Source organism: Ruditapes philippinarum, unplaced genomic scaffold (genome assembly GCF_026571515.1).
Source record: "Ruditapes philippinarum isolate M1 unplaced genomic scaffold, ASM2657151v2 ctg7808_1_1_1_1, whole genome shotgun sequence".
Classification (NCBI taxonomy): Eukaryota; Metazoa; Mollusca; class Bivalvia; order Venerida; family Veneridae; genus Ruditapes; species Ruditapes philippinarum.
This window is the reverse complement of record NW_026853586.1, coordinates 1-19,021: the sequence shown is the minus strand read 5'-3', so window position 1 is coordinate 19,021 and position 19,021 is coordinate 1. Positions and strand designations below refer to the sequence as shown.

General features: G+C 31.2%; 1 protein-coding gene across 2 annotated transcripts; it reads right to left on the bottom strand.

Moving 5' to 3' along the window:
* Positions 1 to 1,892: 1,892 nt before the first annotated feature.
* On the bottom strand, positions 1,893 to 7,082 carry LOC132737273 (probable G-protein coupled receptor 34). Of its 2 annotated transcripts, none has more exons than XM_060724531.1 (2): positions 6,946 to 7,082; positions 1,893 to 4,409 (listed from the first exon to the last, which is right to left on the bottom strand). In XM_060724531.1, exon 2 carries the CDS (start codon positions 4,387 to 4,389, stop codon positions 3,340 to 3,342), a length of 1,050 nt encoding a protein of 349 aa, XP_060580514.1. In that variant the 5' UTR covers positions 4,390 to 4,409; positions 6,946 to 7,082; the 3' UTR covers positions 1,893 to 3,339. The 2 variants fall into 2 exon arrangements, with proteins under 2 accessions (XP_060580514.1, XP_060580515.1); XM_060724532.1 differs by having other exon boundaries at positions 6,840 to 6,994.
* Between the last annotated feature and the right edge of the window lie 11,939 nt (positions 7,083 to 19,021).

The following is a 19,021-nucleotide window of genomic DNA, read 5'->3' as shown; positions in this document are numbered from 1 at the left end:
CATTTCTCAGTCTTCTGCTAAATTTGCTAAACTGATACTTTTTTGATCAAATGGTGAATACTTCCAGATGCTTCGAAACATTTTATATCCATCTTTCGAATATTTAAACTAATCGTTCGTCGATAATCGTCTATTAATTAATTTATCTTACTTAACACATTTTACGGTAAGGCTTTACACAGCAGACGATTACACTACCTTTTGGGTATATAGCGCGGTTTCGATGCAGCGATTTAATTCAGGCTGCACAAATACAATACGAATAAACTCTGTTTCTTTTAAAAACAATATAAAATGGTGTTAATAATGTTCAAAGTTCACATAACTATTAAAAAGCGTAGATTATTAAATTAGTTTTTAGCCACCCAATATCAGAAAATGGAACTTTCCCAGACAAGAATTTATAGTCCTTTTCAAAAAAATAAATGGAGTAACACACTATCACTATTGTCAACCCCGTTAAGCAAACAATCTGTCACGTGACCTCACAAGGTATTTTTGTTCAAATGTATTATTCGCTGTATGCTCACATGCTTGTAATCATTGCTTGAGCTAAATAAAGTTTATGTTGTTTGTTGTTGTTGTTGTTGTTTCTATACGACTAGTTTTTTCTTAAGATTGAAAACGGTAATTTTATCCGTTACATGCATTTAAGGTTAGATACTTTCACAAGGTTATTGTAATGTGTATATATAAAGACACCATGTCTTAAAAACCTAATATTCTAGATCGTTTATGACTGAATTATAGATATTGGTGTTCGGATTTATTTTCTTAGTTAGACCATTTTGTACTATTTTAGATAGTTTTTAGAATAAAATTCTACAAAAAGTTGTTTTTATTTATCAGTTGTTTCAAACAAAATGGCGTCGTCAATGTGTTGAATTGAAAATACCAAGGGAGGAAATAAGAACGGCGAGTGCATTGTTGGGAAATATATCACGCTTCCGGCCTTCTTTGTTTATATTAGAGAAATCTCCGATGGTGTTAGAATGTTATTTTGATTTTAAAACTATGTATTTATATCGGTATTACTTGTATAATTTCACAGGGTGAGAAAACAGGCTGCTTTCCGCGACTTGAACTAGGGACCCAGAATATCGTTCTGCAATTCCATCGATTCCACTCCCTTAATGATAAGGAAACAATTATCAACCGTGACATTCTTCTTTTCTTTATTGTTATTCGTTCTCGATTTCTGAAGGTTACAGAAAAGACCTCGAAATAACTTTGAAGCTAATTTCCATCATATCATAATGTCACAAGGACGAGAGAACTGTACAGCCTGACTGGACATAGAACACGCAACCTTGGAATATTGTACCGCAGCACTACTGACTGATCTATTTTCTCCAACAATTCTTTATTCTGACCATAATTTCATAATAATTATCATCATTTTCAAACTTACTTAATTTTTATTATTTATATTCAATTACCAGGTTTACGTATTATTATTATCATCATAACTATCAATCATCATCCTCAATAAAAGTAATAATAACAAAATTTGACACTTGTCTAAAACAGGTGGTATTTAGATGGAAACAGCTTCATATTCAAAATAGTAATCAATTATGCTGAACAAAATTTACTATTCAGTTCATTTGATAATATTACAGGAACAGAACAGAGTTTATTTCATAACTTGCACGCACATAGAACATCGTTATAACAAGCATTTTGAAACACATGTTTTACAATATAGGACAAAAACACATAAAGAGAAAAATCAATACAATACTGAGCAATGGGATATTTAAAACATACAATGCAATACATCTAATATACTGACAAAACTGCATTAATCAATTATATATTTATATCTAGAAATTACTTCTGTAAATGAATAATGAAGAGCACTAAGTTTAAACAGAGAACAAACTATAACGTCGCATTTGGCAAAATATTTACTCAATATAATATAAAGAACACCACAGTATATACAATTAAAACAACGTCATAATACTATTGAAGACTTCTAGAGTTATCATTTCGTCTGACGTCTGCCTTTTTAAATAATAGAATAAGTTTGTAAGTACTTTATGGCTTTTAGATTGCAGTAATTCTATAACTTTGGCCATACTAGGCCGAATGTAAAAATAACGCTTAACATATTGGCGACGTAGATTTTCATAAGCACTTCATTTTAAAACAAAATGACACTCGTCTTCGAGTTCGTAAGCATCACAAAATTGACATGTTCTTTCGTGACTACTTTCCACACGGCTTTTACCATGCCTTCCGCACTGTTCTGTTTCGATAATATTTCAGATATTGTTATCAACACAAGAGATAACTTCTTGTATTTTCTATATCTTATCCACTTCATAGCAGAAATGGTCTGAAGTCAAGCAAAGGAGCAAGTCAGGCATACTTATTGCTAAAAAAATCAAACAATAATTTTAGATAATGTTACTATATCAATAGCTTTTGATCCATGCCAAGTTATTGAATTATATAAATAGCTTGCTTTAAGTCAACTCAACATAACAACCAATGCAGATATTGAATGATGAATTTCAAAAAGACCAAAATTCAGGATTTTTTTTGTTATACGCGTTAACAAAATAATGGTTTGCAAATAATTTTGCATGGCATGTTGAGAACGTGAAACATTTTTTATCAATATAATGTAAGACTGTTACCAGCCATATCCTAACATTTGACATATGCATGTATTAAGGTTATATTTAGCTCCACTTACCGAAGGAAAAAAAGGTGGGGCGTCAGTAAATCTTTTTGGTTAAGTTTTCGTGAATGGTCATTAATTTTACAGCCATAAAAATGAAACTTCATATATGGATATATACTAATGTGTTCTACTTGAAATATTTTGTAATAGTTTGTAGTCAATTTCCTTAAAAACTTTTAAAACTATTTCAAAACTTTTCACTTTAAACTTGATTTATTTGTTCACTATTCATTTGTTCAACATGTTATGAAATATTTAAAGGGCATATAATCCTTGAGTTATACCTTGCAAAAGTTATCTTTACTTAGATTTGTTTGTGCTCTGAATTAACCTTTCTTTCAATGTCAATAAAATATTCACTTTAAACTTGGCTACATTTTAAAGAACTAAATTGCATCTTTAAAAGACAGGTCAACCTAATAATCATCCTTTTTATATATTTATAATTTTCACAAAAACCATCACAGATATTCGATCAAACTTACAATTCTTCCTATTTATCAAGGCAAAACAGTTTATCAGAAATATGCCCTGTTTCTATGTTGTTGCTTTTATCATACTATCAAGTACTGAGACAAGTGGAGCGCGCTGCACCCTTGACAGCTCTTGTTAAATTTCCTGTCAATGATTTGAGGAATAGATAATTACAATATTCCCGTAGGTTTTGCAAATGATGATCGTTCTGTCCGTGTTGATAGACGGCTTACACCTGCGGGAAACAAACAACATTGTCTGTGCACCCTTTGCAGACGCGCAGCATAGATTATGGGATCCGAGATGGTGTTAAGTAATAAAATTACGTACAAAATGTCTCCAGTTTTGGCAATACTATCTAAATTGTCAAGGGTATATTCAAAACTTTGAAAGTATATATAAACGTTAAATATTCCAATTGGAGTCAAGAACAGCACAAATGTTAAAACAAATAGTGATGTTGTGATGAGAGTTTTAACGCTACCAGAACCGTTTTTTTGTTGATGTCTCCGCCTTTGAAGAGACTGACGCCTAATCACACAAATATATATTCTAGCGTAAATCATGATTATAACAAGAAGAAAGGCAAAAATAAAAGCAACAATAGCAAATTCTGAATTCGTTTTATCGAAGGCAATTGCTACACAAGGCGATTCTTTTTCTCTCCTATCTACAAGACCAGATATTATTTCCAGACCAATTGCAAACAAGCTTATTATCCAGATGGCACCAATACCACCCAATCCTCTTGTACTCGTCATCTCTTTTTTGTACAGCATTGGTTTTATGATCGCCAGGTAGTGATCTGTTGCAATTCCAAGTAAGTTTAAAAGTGTAGCAATAAGAGCTAAATTGGTTGTTAATCTCATTGCCACATTCAGGCATAAGTCCACATGTTTTGTCAGGATTATTATTTTAATTGACACATTCGACAACAGAATTAGAGCATCTGAGCAGCATAAACTTATAACAAGTTTTAAATGTGTTGTCCGTTTTCTATGCCCATTTATTATAGCAATGATTGCAAGACTGTTGGCAAGTAAACCTATCAAAGACAAAATGATTGAAATTACGGTTATAGTCAAGGTATGACCCTCAATCTGTAGATTATAGTCGTAGTCATACATATCACTTGTATTACTATGCACAGTTTCATTATCAAGAACAGTCGCGTTATCTTCAGGAGTTGCTTGCATTGTGGTACTGGCACTCATTTCCATATTGTTCTCTTGAATAAAACCTGGAAACCACAAAAAGAAATATATTTTAATGTATGTACATGTAAGACATTTTACGAGATAACGCTATTATTAAAGGAGTACACAGTAATTTCATAAGCGGATAAATCAAAACATCATAAATGCCTATCAACTGCTTTGATAGCAATAAGACACATGTTGGTAACTAAATAGCAAACTGATACGCTTAAACAATTATTATGCATAGACTATTTTCTAATTGAAATTCTAAATAATATACTCAAAATAAATGACATATATTTTGTTTATTGTAGTAAACGAGATGTCCACAAAAACAACTTTATATTGTTTATTTTATAGTTCTTGTGTTAGATAAAACATGCAGCACTTCAGTGGAACATAAATATATTAAAGGGACTCCATTGAGTTTTATCTCTACATGATTGTAATGGAAATAATTTTTCGAGATTAATGTTCCATTTAATTATGTGAGTCTAGACCAATAACTTGTTTGTAAAATTTCACATCATTTCCTCTCATTGTTTTCACTGATTAATTGTTCTAATGTGAAAAATGAACCAATATTGAAAAAAACCTTTCAAATTGGACGAAGAATTGCACAAAAATACGATTTTTCAATTTATTTCTGGGTATATTTTTTAATTATATTTTACATTTATTTCTGTTTTAAGTGCCCCAGCTGATGTATGTAAGGAATTCAAATTTAATGTTTTAGCTATAAGACCTCAGTGGTGTTCCTTTAACAGTATTTAACTAAAGTGATCTTAGTATTAAGGTTCATACGCGAAAACAACGAATTAAATATACAATACAATACAATACTCTTTATTGGTAAATCAGGTTACAAACATGGTAACAACATGACGATTTAACTAAAATATTAACAATATGTGGGTTAGATCATATATTAGTTATATAAGGTAAATGAGCATAATGTTGCGGGGACAGAATAATAAGTACATTTAACAACAATGTTCATGTTCTTCGTCAAATGTGAAAAAAATAACAACAAAACAAAACAAAAAACAATAGTGACAAATAAAAAGACAATAAATACAGCAAATGATGGTGATCAAAAATGCAGTCAAACCTATAGTAAATGTAAACAGATACCGTGGGAATTTTTATTTACTATAGTATTACTATTTAAAGTAGGCACGCTTTCCAAGATTTTTCGTGACATTTCATTGTTATTGACAGATTAATTACCTACGGATGTTTTAAGTGTAAAATATAAAGAGGATAATTGTTGTAAGAAAATTATCATGTTTAACTCGTGGCTACCGCCACTCATGAAATATTTATTTTCGTACCACTCGGTGAAATTAAATCCTGTACTTATAGAAAAAAGCTTGAATTTTCTGTTTATAATATACTTTTTATCATTTTTGACATTGCAATTTATAAGACTTTCAAATAACTTTGTGTATTGGCTGAATTTTAGAAGAAAGTAGTCCGGCAAGACAACAGTGAAAATATGGAAAATATGTTTTCACTGCAAAATAATTCTTTACAGTGAAAATACGGAAAATGAAAATACACATTTCAATTTTGCAATGTTTCACAATATTTCATTTACAAGTACTCGTTTATAATAAATGCATTATCCAATACCACATATAACAGATAATAAATTGTCCTGAAATACATTTATTTATTCATTTTTATTTGTCATATATAAGTTCAAACTAAGTCCTTTTCTAGAAATATTTTAAAAGAATATCCAAACGTATTCTTTTCCATTTGATAGATATTTGAAATTCTTTTGGAAAGTGTTCCCATTTTAGATCAGTCCACTTTTAGTGATTTTATCAAGATATGATTCCTGGCACATCATTCTTGGTACACCAATTATCATTATAAATTTTAATGGTATCCAATTCTTGTCATATTCACCAGAATGAATTTTTCGTTTGTCGAATGTTTAAACATAAACACTATTTATCAATATTACAACCAATCAAATTTCACCTTTAATGTGCCAATCTTATTTTCCTATAAGAGAAAGACCATGAAAGAAAGGTATAAATCATAATATTTGTTTTAATAATCATGAAATAATTTTATTTCTTTTGACAGCTTACTCCAAACATTTTTTCCTTCCATGTCGGACTCGATTCTAAAAGCCTTTTAAAGGCAAAAACCGTATCAATCAGGTCATTTCTCCAGTTAAAATTACAATATATGCATTTTTAAACAAACCTCTTATAGTATTTTTGATCTTTACCTCGCCTTTTAAGTATTCTTCTTTTGTGAAATATTCAATAACTTAATAACCTGTGTCAGTCAACAACAAAATTTATAAACTGAAACACTGTTGAAAAAATCATGCCAAACAATACGAGCTGTATATATGCCAGCTATTAATGTAGAATAAAATAGTGAAGTTAACAAAAAGCACAAAGTGTCGTCTCTAATAATAATGAAGTAATGACGTATGGATAACTTACAGAACAGGTGTTATTTTATTCTCGTCTCAAAACCTCCTGAAAATTTTCAAACTATTTTAAATAAAAACGTCCAAAAAATGTTTTCATATTAATATTAAAAGCAAACCTTTGTGCTGATCAACAAATGCTTCTATTGTCCATCAAACTCTACATAACTATGTCAATTATCTAACAAGTGCAGATAGTTAATGACGTCATGATGTACTTCACTTAATATCACATATCCGCCATAAAGGACATGCTTCTTCCTGTCATTATATGATAACGATTTTATTTCATGTAATACAACACTTTTAAATTTATATAATGGCTATTTGTCAAATTGTTTTTCCCATACTATGAATCAAATGTTAAAAGCCTTTTTTATGATTGCCTGATGAGACATTGGATATGTCCTTAAAATCTAATTTACAACTTAAAAATATTCCACCTATCTGCTTACAGACAATCCCATGTTTGAGTATAAAATATGCATGGGGAACAACATAATTTATAGTGAATTTTCTGAAATGCATTTTTCTTTGATATGAGTAAACAGCAAAATGTTCTATGACTTATATAAAAACTGCAAGTGCACGCATCATATTCTTTTATAAACCGATTTTTATTCAAACAAAAAAGGAAAGCATTCTAAACTCTGCGATTAAATGGTTATTTGGAAAAGAAAAAAGCTTTTATCTTACACGTTGAAACTGATACGCGTAATTATGGCAAAAGAGGTGACAACATATTTTTAAGTTATGTGCGTTACGTAGTATAGCCGCAGAACGTATGTCTCAACGTTATGTCGCACATAAACTAGTGCGCGGATCACGGATGCGTATTTCACGTGATCAGCGATTAGGCGGTAAAAATGCTCGAGGAAATGGCTACCGCCACTCATGAAATATTTATTTTCATACCACTCGATGAAAATAAATCATGTATTTATAGAAAAAACTTGAATATCCTCTATATATTTTTTTCGTTTTCGGGTCAAAACTGTAGAAGAATCAGTCTATCAGTTCTGCCAGTTAAAATACAAATAGAGAATATTGAATAAGTGTAGGTTCAATACTGAATTTATTGAACGAGTTGAATTATATGAATCTTACACTGGCTGCCGGTACAGACCGGAATATCTAGCTTGAGGGTGACTGTTTACGGCGGTAACGAGGCTCTGCCGAGTTTCCGTTAAACAGTTACCCGAGAGTTATATATTCCCGTCTGTACCGAAAGCCGGTGTTTGATTATTTTTCTTGCATATTACATATCTATAATTTTCAGAACAGAAATTACGAAAACTAATATTCTCATTACGCACTCTTTTCATATAGTAGCGTATGAACGTACAACTTCATTCATAACGGTCAAGTGACGTCATCCTAAGAACGCAATTCTTTTATAAAAGGTGCGCAACAATGACGTCATTTAAAGCACGCGACTTGTCTTACATGGAGGTGTAAGACAGGGTTTTCTAGCACCAGTGTAAACGGCAGATAATCCTGTCAGATATGCAAGAAAAAATTATCTTATGCGAGCCTCTTATTTAATTTTACGAGCTCAATAATTCAATAATGAACCTACACCAAAAAAGCATTATATTTATAACATACCCAAGAATAAGGACTGTTTACAGTAACGTGCAAATAATCGTTTTTTTTTTATTTCACGCGCCTATAGTGTAACGCAAACATTTAACTAATTTCCCTTTTTCAGAAAACCTTTGCACGGGAAAAGGTTCTCTTTCTTGCATGTAACTCACAAAAAGCCTTCTTTACACTTTACAAACTATATTGTAAAACAGTATACTATGTGTACCTGTGACGAAGTTTGTAGAGCACCTTCTTTTCTTTTAGCCAGGTTTGGTGATACATGTACCCAATTTTAACAAATCATAGGAATTCATATGGGCAATTTAATTGTGCACCCCTGGTCGCCGATTTGTTTTCATATTACTATGAATGTGATTTAATGTTGAGTCTCTCTGAAAATACACAACAAAATGTTATATTATATAGCATTTAATAACACTACCAGATACCTTGATGACAATTTTTATTTAAACAATTCTTATTTTGATCAAATGGTGTCTAATATTTATCCTAATGAGCTACAACTTAATAAAACGAATTCTTGAAATTTTAGTACATCATTTTTGGATCTTCATATTACTTTCAAAAATAAATACTATTCACACGAAAATCTATGACAAAAGAGATTACTTTGATTTTGGTATGGTAAAGTATCCACATTTTATGGTGGCTGATTTGTGCTATTTTTGTATAATTGTGTAAATATTTTTAATTTCAAAATTCAAAAGTAATATAAAAACACTTCTGCGGCAAGGGATTAGTCAGCCTGATTTTTATGGGGATGGTTTTACAAGCTTCGCAAGATCTTGGGTCATTGCATTCTTTCTGTTGTCTTTACTAAAATTATTCAACGTATTATTAAAAGAGGTTATCACCCTATTATTTTAAGACATACCGCACCCTTTTACAGTTGGATGCTACGCTTACCTCTTTTGATTACATCTGACGGACCAAGTGGTAGATTCTTTGATGGACAATTTTTTAAGCCCTTTGGGACTGATTTGCCTTAATGTCCGTCTTCTTCCTTGCTTCTTCGGGCCATTGAAGGTGATTTGTTTTGTTGCTCTGTCTTCCTTAAAGACATTGAGTACTTTTGTTATGGTCATTGGGGTTTCTTTTATAAGTTTCTGTATATCCATTTCGGTATTTTACTTTTTTTACCTTTTGTAACCATAACAACTGTTAGAATTTCACTTGGCAGGGATTCATTTTATTTACACTGTCTCGTTTATAGGAACATGATAGAGCTAAGAGTGAGGTTTGGTGCAACATTAATCGGTTTAAACTCGCCAGCTGTATTTATGCTGCTGACCGTTTCAAGGCGGCGCTCCTTTGTGTTTCTCAGATGTGAGTCTTTGTTGTTTCATTCTGTTTTGGTGACACTTCGATTGTGTTTCTTGTTGTTTTCTTGTCTACGATAAATATCTTCCCTTCTGCCCCTAGTTTAATTATTTTTTTTTTTAATTTTGCCCCTCCCGTTCCACGTTCTTCATGTCCCTTCCCCCATGTGCCCTTTTACTTTGTGGACCCATTATCAGTAGATTGTATTTGATTTCCTTATCGGTAACTTATATTTCCCTTTATGTATTATTCAGTGATTGTCCTATCCGTGCTTTGCCTTGTACCCTGTTTTGTTTATGTTTAGGATCATGTGCTCCTTGCCACCGGTCCTATTTGCTTGGTCGTGTGGGGGTTGCGTTCATTGAACGCCGCCATTCCTTGTTGATTTTGTTTACCATATTTGACACTATGTTTATATAATAGAAATGACGTCACGTCAAAATATATGCACGGCCATGCAATACCAATACCATTTTACGGAGTCGCAAAAACGGCACGAGTATTTGATAAAAAAATGTTACGGAACTCGTTAGTCTAAATGCAAAAGATATATGCACTTAATTACAGCCGGAAGGAAGTAAAAGTAATTTATATTGCGGCTGTGAAGGAGATAATTGTGGCGGTGGAAGTTAAATGTATTTCTTGCTGCTGCTTCTACTGTTGCTGCAGGCTTTTTGTCTGGGATATTTATAAAAAAGTACAGGAATCTACAATTGAAAAAAATGATACTTATTTTTCATTTATTGAATTGAAATATTCAAGTTATAACACTAACAGACTAATTAAAGGGTCAGAAATCTGGCATGTTTTCTGTTATCAAATTTCCATTGTTGTCTCCCGTGCATATAACCTAATATTGTTATTAAATCTACATTGTTGTCTCCCTTGTAAGATTAAAGGTTAGAGATACTGAGTACCCACAGGGCAAGTAGCTTTATGTATTTATATTTATCATGAACGAGCTTAGATATATATGCTCGGAATTGTGACCATTGTCTCCATAATAGATAAAGCACATTCTAGCAAAAGTTAAATACCTCTATCAAAGGACGAAATAACTTACTAAACTTTTGAGTAAGGGAATCATGTAGTTTATAGATAGTTGTATATTCTGAAAACGTTTGAAAACTTTCAAAATTGCCATTGAGTAGTATCGTAAATACAAAATAATATCAACAAATGATATATACAAAAAATAAATTAAATCTCTATTTGATCTTTAAACAAGGCCGAGTATCAATTGTGATCTACTCAATAGTAAAAAATAAAATGGCGGTGATAACATCTGTGAGCTGTAAATATTTCGTCATACTTCATCAAATTGGGATTATAATTTGTATACTCTTTCTGGATAACTCATTCGAAAACCTTCTTTTGTTGATGATAAAATGACCGATAGTAACGGGCGTGAAATATGTTGCACACTATTTCTTTTCAACAGACACAATCAAACTATAATAGTTGTTGTGTAGAACATATAGTAAACAACAGCGAGCGGTTTCGTCCGTCATGACGCCATTTTTAAAAATAAGAAACAAAACAAATACAACAGTACAGCACTATACCACAGCACATGTTATGACGAAACAAATGCACCAAGAGATATCATTTCAAATGTTATGACAAAACAAATGCAGCATAGATATATCATTTCAAATGTTATGACAAAACAAATGCAGCATTGATATATCATTTCAAATGTTATGACGAAACAAATGCACCGAGATATATCATTTAAAATGTTAAGAAGAAAAACAAGCAAATGCAGCAAGATATATCATTTCAAATGATAGGACAAAGCAAATTTAACTGTATTTCATTGCAATGTTATCACAAAATAAATGTTGCCGTTTATCCTACAACAAAAATAGCAGGATTTATTTTATGCTTTTCAGTGGATTACTGATTTATCCGTGAAAATTATATTTGGTAATTTCACAGTGAAAATTATCAAAATATGATTTCACTCTTTTCAATGACGAAACTACTTTTTTAAGATTTTCCCCATGTGGTACCTCAATTTTATTTTTACTGACAATTCTGACAATGTCAGGCTGTTTAAAGAAAAAGCAAAACTGAAATTGATAAATAACTTAAATGTCAAAAGTAATAAAAAGAAGAAAACTTACTTCTATTCATTCAAATTCATGAAATTCCAATCACCAAATTTCGTTTTTTTGTTTCATTTTGACAGTCTCAAAAATACATTCCTTCCCCATGCAAAACTGCTCTTGATGACATTTGGGCATATTAAAGTATCCTACGAGCAATAACTGCCGTATGCTTTATGAAAAATTGAAAGCATTGACAGCCATAACTCGAAGAATAAGTTAAATCAACCCAGCGTTCTTGAGCAGGTTTCCAAGTTTTCCATTTTCCTAGCTCCTTTTCTGAATGTTTTCACATCTGTTAACACTTATTTTTTGTCTGTTACAATCCTCAAATAAGTTTTCTTTCTTTTAAAAATGTGTATGACTAACAAATCCAAATTATATCCCTCTGAATCTTACACAATTATTTTCCTCCCATGAAATACACAACTTTAAAAAATGGCTGCCGCTTACAATTTACAAAGCCAGGTCTAATATAAATTCGCACTAAGTAACAGAAATATGGATGGATGGTTGGACTTTTTCTCCTACAAGAATTGTTTGTTTTTATTATCAAAACAAGCGATCATTCATATTTTTTTAATAAAATTAATAAATATCACCGTCATTTAATGTTGATTGGCGGACTTATTTTTCAGCTCAAGACTTCTTTTTTTTAATGAGAAATTCCGAATAAATGGCGCTCTAAATGGGGGAAACAGTTATAATATTAACGTTAAAATTATGGAAATTTCGTTTTAACTTGTTTTTAAGCATAAAATAAAAAGAAAATTTGTCTGTTTGTTGTATAAGATGTAATTTTATTTCATCTCGTGAACTTTAAAAACAGTATTCTCACTCGTGGCTTCGCCACTCGTGAGAATACTGTTTTTAAAGCCCACTCGATGAAATAAAATTTCATCTTACACACAAACAAACAAATATCCTCTATATCTTTACAAATGTTGAAATTTTCCAGAATAGTTTAATTTGTTATTGCTCATTGTATTAAAAAATAATCAATTTGCGTTTCATTTAATTGTGTTTAAGTCTGTATTTGACAGCAGTTATGATTTATTCAACTGTTTGGATGAACGAAGTGAAATTTTAATCTCCGCTTAGTGAATGAAATGTTTCTTTATAATCGATATGACGTTCTTATTAAACAAGGTAAATAATACATTAATGTTAAAAAAATCTTTGATATTAAATGTGATTTTTCATAATTCATGTAATTGCTACTTTAAAGTGACATTATGCTTATGTGTTTATTGACAAATTGAGCCGAATGGACATAATATTTTTTTTAAAAAAGACTGTTATAATGGTGATTGACCAACAATGGACTTTGATAAAATATATATATAACTACTGTCCAACTCTTTTTATAAATTGAACGTTTTTTGTTTTTTTTGTAATTTCCGTTGGATTTTATAGAAATTTCAATCGGCCACAAGAGTGATGTTTCATTCATGTGAAGTAAATAATAAAATTAAATGAAATTATGACAAAATTCAAAAATTTACATAGGCTTTTACCTATCCACTCACTTTACACCCTTTGATGAGAATAATGTCACGGTAAACAAACTTAAATTTTAAAAGAGTAAAATGGATGAACAGGTAAAATAGGTGGCCTTCATTGTTCATGTGTTTTAATATATATTTTAGTTTTGTGTTTTAAATTGCCTGTGAGACAACAGTTATATCATACACATATGTAAACACTTATATAGCACTGTATAGTGGTCCTTTTTCACATTTTCAATTATATCTTTTATATTTTGATATGTTTGCATTATATTTGTTTTTACAATTTTTGTTTATTTTCGAAAGTTACAATTAACTCAACGTTATAATTTCTAGATGACTAAAGTACGCTTTGTTTCATTTAAGTGGAGAAACAAAACCCTTTTCATTCATTTTGATTACCAATATATAAGGTATCGCGTGGTTTACTAAGATATGATTTGCAATTTTGAAACAATTCATACAATTATCTCGAAAAAGCATTCAATTCACGAGAACGCACTTAGTACTTATAGTTACCGAAGTTACGGCGCATGTGATTGACTTAGTCTACTTCTCTTGTGTGTTATCTATTTTTCGTCTGCATTTAAGTTACATAAGACATTTTTAATAATAATTGTAATAAAGAAGGCAGTATCAAAATGAATTCAAAATTGAGGAAACGTTTATTAACGAAAACTAACCGAGGCCTTGCAGTCTTCATTACTCGTTCTGATTACCATTCAAAGTCACCTAATCACTCCCGTGTGTTCATTGACCGGCATTTCAAATAAAATTTGCTTTGTAACTTTTAAGTCGTTTTTGATTATTCTCCCTTAAGAATTGTAAATTGTATATGTCTGAAACGCACGAGTGATGATGAGTAAGTAAACATTATTGAAAGACTAGTGCTAGTTTGTGGTCTCTTAATACTAGTATCTGCATTTATTTAGTTATGTCGGTAAATGTTTTTGCTTCACCTTGTTTGCTGTTGATGTAATGCCATGTTGTTCCACTTGAATGTCGCAGTAAATTTTTATTAATTCCATTTTATAGTTAAAAACTATTTTACCCTAGCGTTTACAATTCAATGATTTATTTCACCGTGCTAATAAACTTAAAAGAACACATTCAACTAGTTGATGCTGACACAACAAATAAATATTGTGAAAAATTTATTATTCCTGCATGAGGTGTTAATATTTACATCTAAACAATTAAATATAGAGTATCTAATTTGGCAGTTGTGTCGTAAAAAGGAAAAAGACTTGTAACTATGGTGGCTGATTCATGCCATGTCGTATTTTCGCTCCTCGTATTTTCGCTACTTTGTCGTATTTCCGTGTTTTCTCCCGTCGCCCAACAAAGCGAAAGTATGACAAAATGGTCATAAAATTTTGCGTTTTAGCCTGGCGTCCCGAGTAGCAAAAGTACGTCACGCTTTTCTTTTCGTGTTTTCGTCTTGCGCCCAACGGAGCAAAAATACGACATGTCACAAATCAGCCACAATAATTAACGCATTTGCCATGTCTATTAATGCAGTATTCATCGAGGAAGAACAATCCTATAACTGATAAGTAGTCCCTCAAGAGAAATTGTTTCATTGTTTTAATTTATTGTGGTAATTAAGATGATGTTGACACAAATATTACGTCAACCGAGAAAAGTAACTGTGTAAATCTGTTCTGATTTCCTTGTGATGATTATCTGATTTCTTTTGAGAGTTATTTTTAATAAATTAACGCAATACATTTTGCTTAGCGAATGTGTAACAAAAGTGAATTAAAAACATAAACAGTATATAGAAAACTTAAAAGGAGATCATCCATTACCAAGATAGCTAAGCTTTTGAATTGAAAAAGATTTTATAAGGTTCCCGAATGAAAACTTGCACATTTGTTAGATGTCATTGAATTGACAGTATATAAGGCCTCAAGAGAAATCAAGTTGTATTTATCGGAATGGAAGCCATATGTCATAAATAATTTCCTGATCTCCGCTCTTTAGACTTATTATATATGTTATAAACTGATCTCCAAGATATGCCTTTCATGTGAAAAAATAAGACAATAATCACACATTGATCGGATATGGCATTACCACTGAAAATATGTAATACCATAATATCATATAACAGATCATTTTGAATAAAATACGATAGTAATTACTGTGATTATGATACAAATATTGAAATTATTTATAGAAAACAAGAAAAATGAAATATTTTCCGTAGATGACCGATATTTTTCTTTTCATAAGCCACTGCTTATGTCATGTGACCGCGGCAATGGAGGCTGTTGTTTTTCAGAATCATTTTTTTTATTTTGACCACGTCTAATAGTATAAGTGATTTTATAATGTATTGTTTGGTCTTGCCTTATGCACACAAGTATCATAAATCTTTCATTTCGAGCATTGTAAAATGTGCATTTGAACACTTGTTTGTGTAAATGTTCAGAAATGAAAACACACCTTCGAACCAGACACGTCGTATTTCAGTGTTGAATTACACATTTCATTACCTTGGAAAGAATCGAGATCATCCACGTATTTCTCTGACGGGAATTCCTTTCATTTAAGAGATATCTTTATCGATACATGTTTTATTTGGGATAAACAAATATGGTGCTTTCTTTTTTGTCCATACATGATAAACAGAATTACTTCCTTGAAATGACATTAAAGATGAAATACCGTACTAAAATATAAAATTATGGGCACTTATCTTATCTTATAATTATTATATAGCTAACAGGTAGTTGATGTCAACCCTTTTTCACATTTTGTGAGTTGAAGTGAAAGAACTACAATAGTCGTAACCAATCTCTTTTAAAACTAATTGTGCCAATAAAACTAAAAGCAAATCTTTTGAATTCAGGAAATAAAGCCAAGCTTTACATTTTATGCCATAAACAAACATTTTCTTTCTAGACTAGTACCAATTAATGTACATAATTGCAACAAGGTAAAACCAAGTTGGAAATTTAGAGTTTAAACAAGTAGGATATATATGTTTGTACTGTATCAACGTTTTTAATTATTAGTGCAAAGCCAACTAATGTTTTGCCCAAAATATTTCCACGTTCTTATTTCTTCTGACGCGCTTCAACTATCGTTTACAAATGTATTGAATTATCCAAACGTCTACTTTAAATAATGAGAAACGAATAATTTCTCTAAAAGTAAGATAATTATAAATATTATATATGTTGAGCCATATTCAAGTTTTGATTCGGTTACTTTACATCAGGCATTAAAGAATCTGAAATATTTTTTATATAATCCGAAGAATAGAAACGCTTTCAAATTGTAGGTTGTTCGCTGTGATTGCATTAACTGATACTGATGATATGTTATTGTATCACAACTGGTATAACAAGTAACAAGTTGTTCAAGTTGCTTTGTTTGTTTCATTTCCATGTAATTTATAGTTATCATATGCGCGGTCATATCAGTTCTGATACAAAAACATCACGTGACGTTGTAAGGAAATGTCTTCATTTCCGATAAATACAAGTGACATTCCTTTTTCTTGATTACATTTTACTTTCCAGTGAAAGACAGCAAACAATCGTGAAAATGTTACACTGCATTGCGGCAAATTTCCTTCAAATTCTGTAGATGATTATGGAAATGCTTTAATCCCTATCATTTAAACATCAACAGGTATTTCAGGTAACGGAACGATGTCCAATTGTACTGGTTATTTACTTTGTTTATTTAAGAAACAGTCACGTAAGTCCTTAAATGTGTTATCAAGTTATATTTTCTCTATTCTGCAGTATCTGATATGTAAATACTTATAACAAAGCCTAGAGAAATAAAAAAACCTATAGAAAGTCAAAAACGGCAAAATTGAAAATGTTGCAGACAGGGTTTGACTGACACTGGAAAGTGCAAGTCCACGACCCGTAACAACGCACTTTGGAGTCAAACGCTTATAGAGGTCCGACCCTAAAGTGCGTTTTGTACTTCGGGTTCCAACCCAATAGTGGATTACGCACTTACGCAATTTGGGGTCCGATTTTGACCGGAATATTATTCTCGGAATAACAGCTACTTAAAATTAAACTGACACTATGTCGGATTATTTGATTGCATAGTGTTGTATTGATCGTCACCATAAATATTTCAAAGGGTGCAGATTGAAAATAAGTCAGTACTCAGTATTTAAGCAGAATTCAACTTGCACACTCAGAACTTTGGAACCCACTTTTGGTTCATTTCTCGATTTTGACCAAGAAGTGCGTTTGACCCTTAAATGAGGCGTGTCAACCTCCTCTAGCACATAGTTAGAAAATAAAGAAACGTTTGATTTTCAATGTTTAATTAATAATGCACGAGGAGCTACCACTTTATACGCATATTAATTTTTTTCTTAGGGAAGGCGCCCCACATCCCCTTTTTATGATGGGTCATGTGTATAGTTTATAATTGAAGATCGCGCAGGACAAAAAATTCTTGATAATTACCTGCTATATGACGTTGTATGGTTATGCAGCGTCATATATATACCTTGTAACTTCATTGGAGTTGTGCAATCGACCTTGTGAACGGCATGCACTTCTGTTGTTACATCAACTGAATAAATACATCCTTTAAACTGTTGATTTTAGGACATTTTATTGACATGTACTTAAAAATAATATAAAAAGGCAAGGCCTTTAAGCGAGCTCGATTTTCTTTAACCGTGAAATAGTATAAAATAATCGTTCATTTTTATTTTACTTTTTCCGTTTTAAAATTGTCATTCGGTATTTTATACACTGCTTCCCTTTATTCTGGTTCCCGGCCGTATTATGGTTCAATGAGAATACCTCGGCTTTTATCCTTATCTTGTAAGTCGAAAAATTCTTAGACTACGGTCTTCTAATCAATGTTGGTAAGAAAGTACATATACTAGTAAATATTTTAACGTAAGGTTATATTCCTGTTCACCCAACAAGCAATGATACAATGTAGGCAAAGTGACCTAGGAAACACCGGTTTCAATTAATTTATACACCATTAAATTGACAATGAAGATGTAGTAATGTTAAAGACATATAAAATAACGTATCAAATCACATTATTAAAAACACTTAATACTTTCTGGTAAAACATTTTCATTGAATCTTTTAGACTATAACTATAACATTCATTATAACATATGAATTGATTTACACATTGTGTGTGTGATCTTTGCCATTGATGAAATAATCACCTTTCTTCAAAAATTAATTACAAAAACAAATTCGAATACTTTGATGCTGTGCATTAAAATTAGTATTGTAAACTAAATTCAACATTTTGTTCACTGAAATTACATGAAATATCTGCGCATGTTTCACTATAGTTCTGTGTGGCACAATGTTCTTTCGCTAGAAATAGTGCATTATCTTGATTGTATATAGCTACGAGGCGAGTTCTAATAAGGGCTATTATGAAGTTATTCATCCAATGAATACTAAAAAACGTTAAGGTAAATAGATTTTTATAGTTCCATCAGTTTTAAGGTAACATAATTGAAGTTATCATCCTATATGTTGCGTATAAATACACTTATAATACCTTCTTGGCGTTATTAAAAACACTCCTGTCTAGTCGGTAGGCAATTATTTTCCGGGAGTGTAGCAGCAGTTTCTAAAAGACACGAAAATATCATTCATAATTTACAAAATATAGATTAA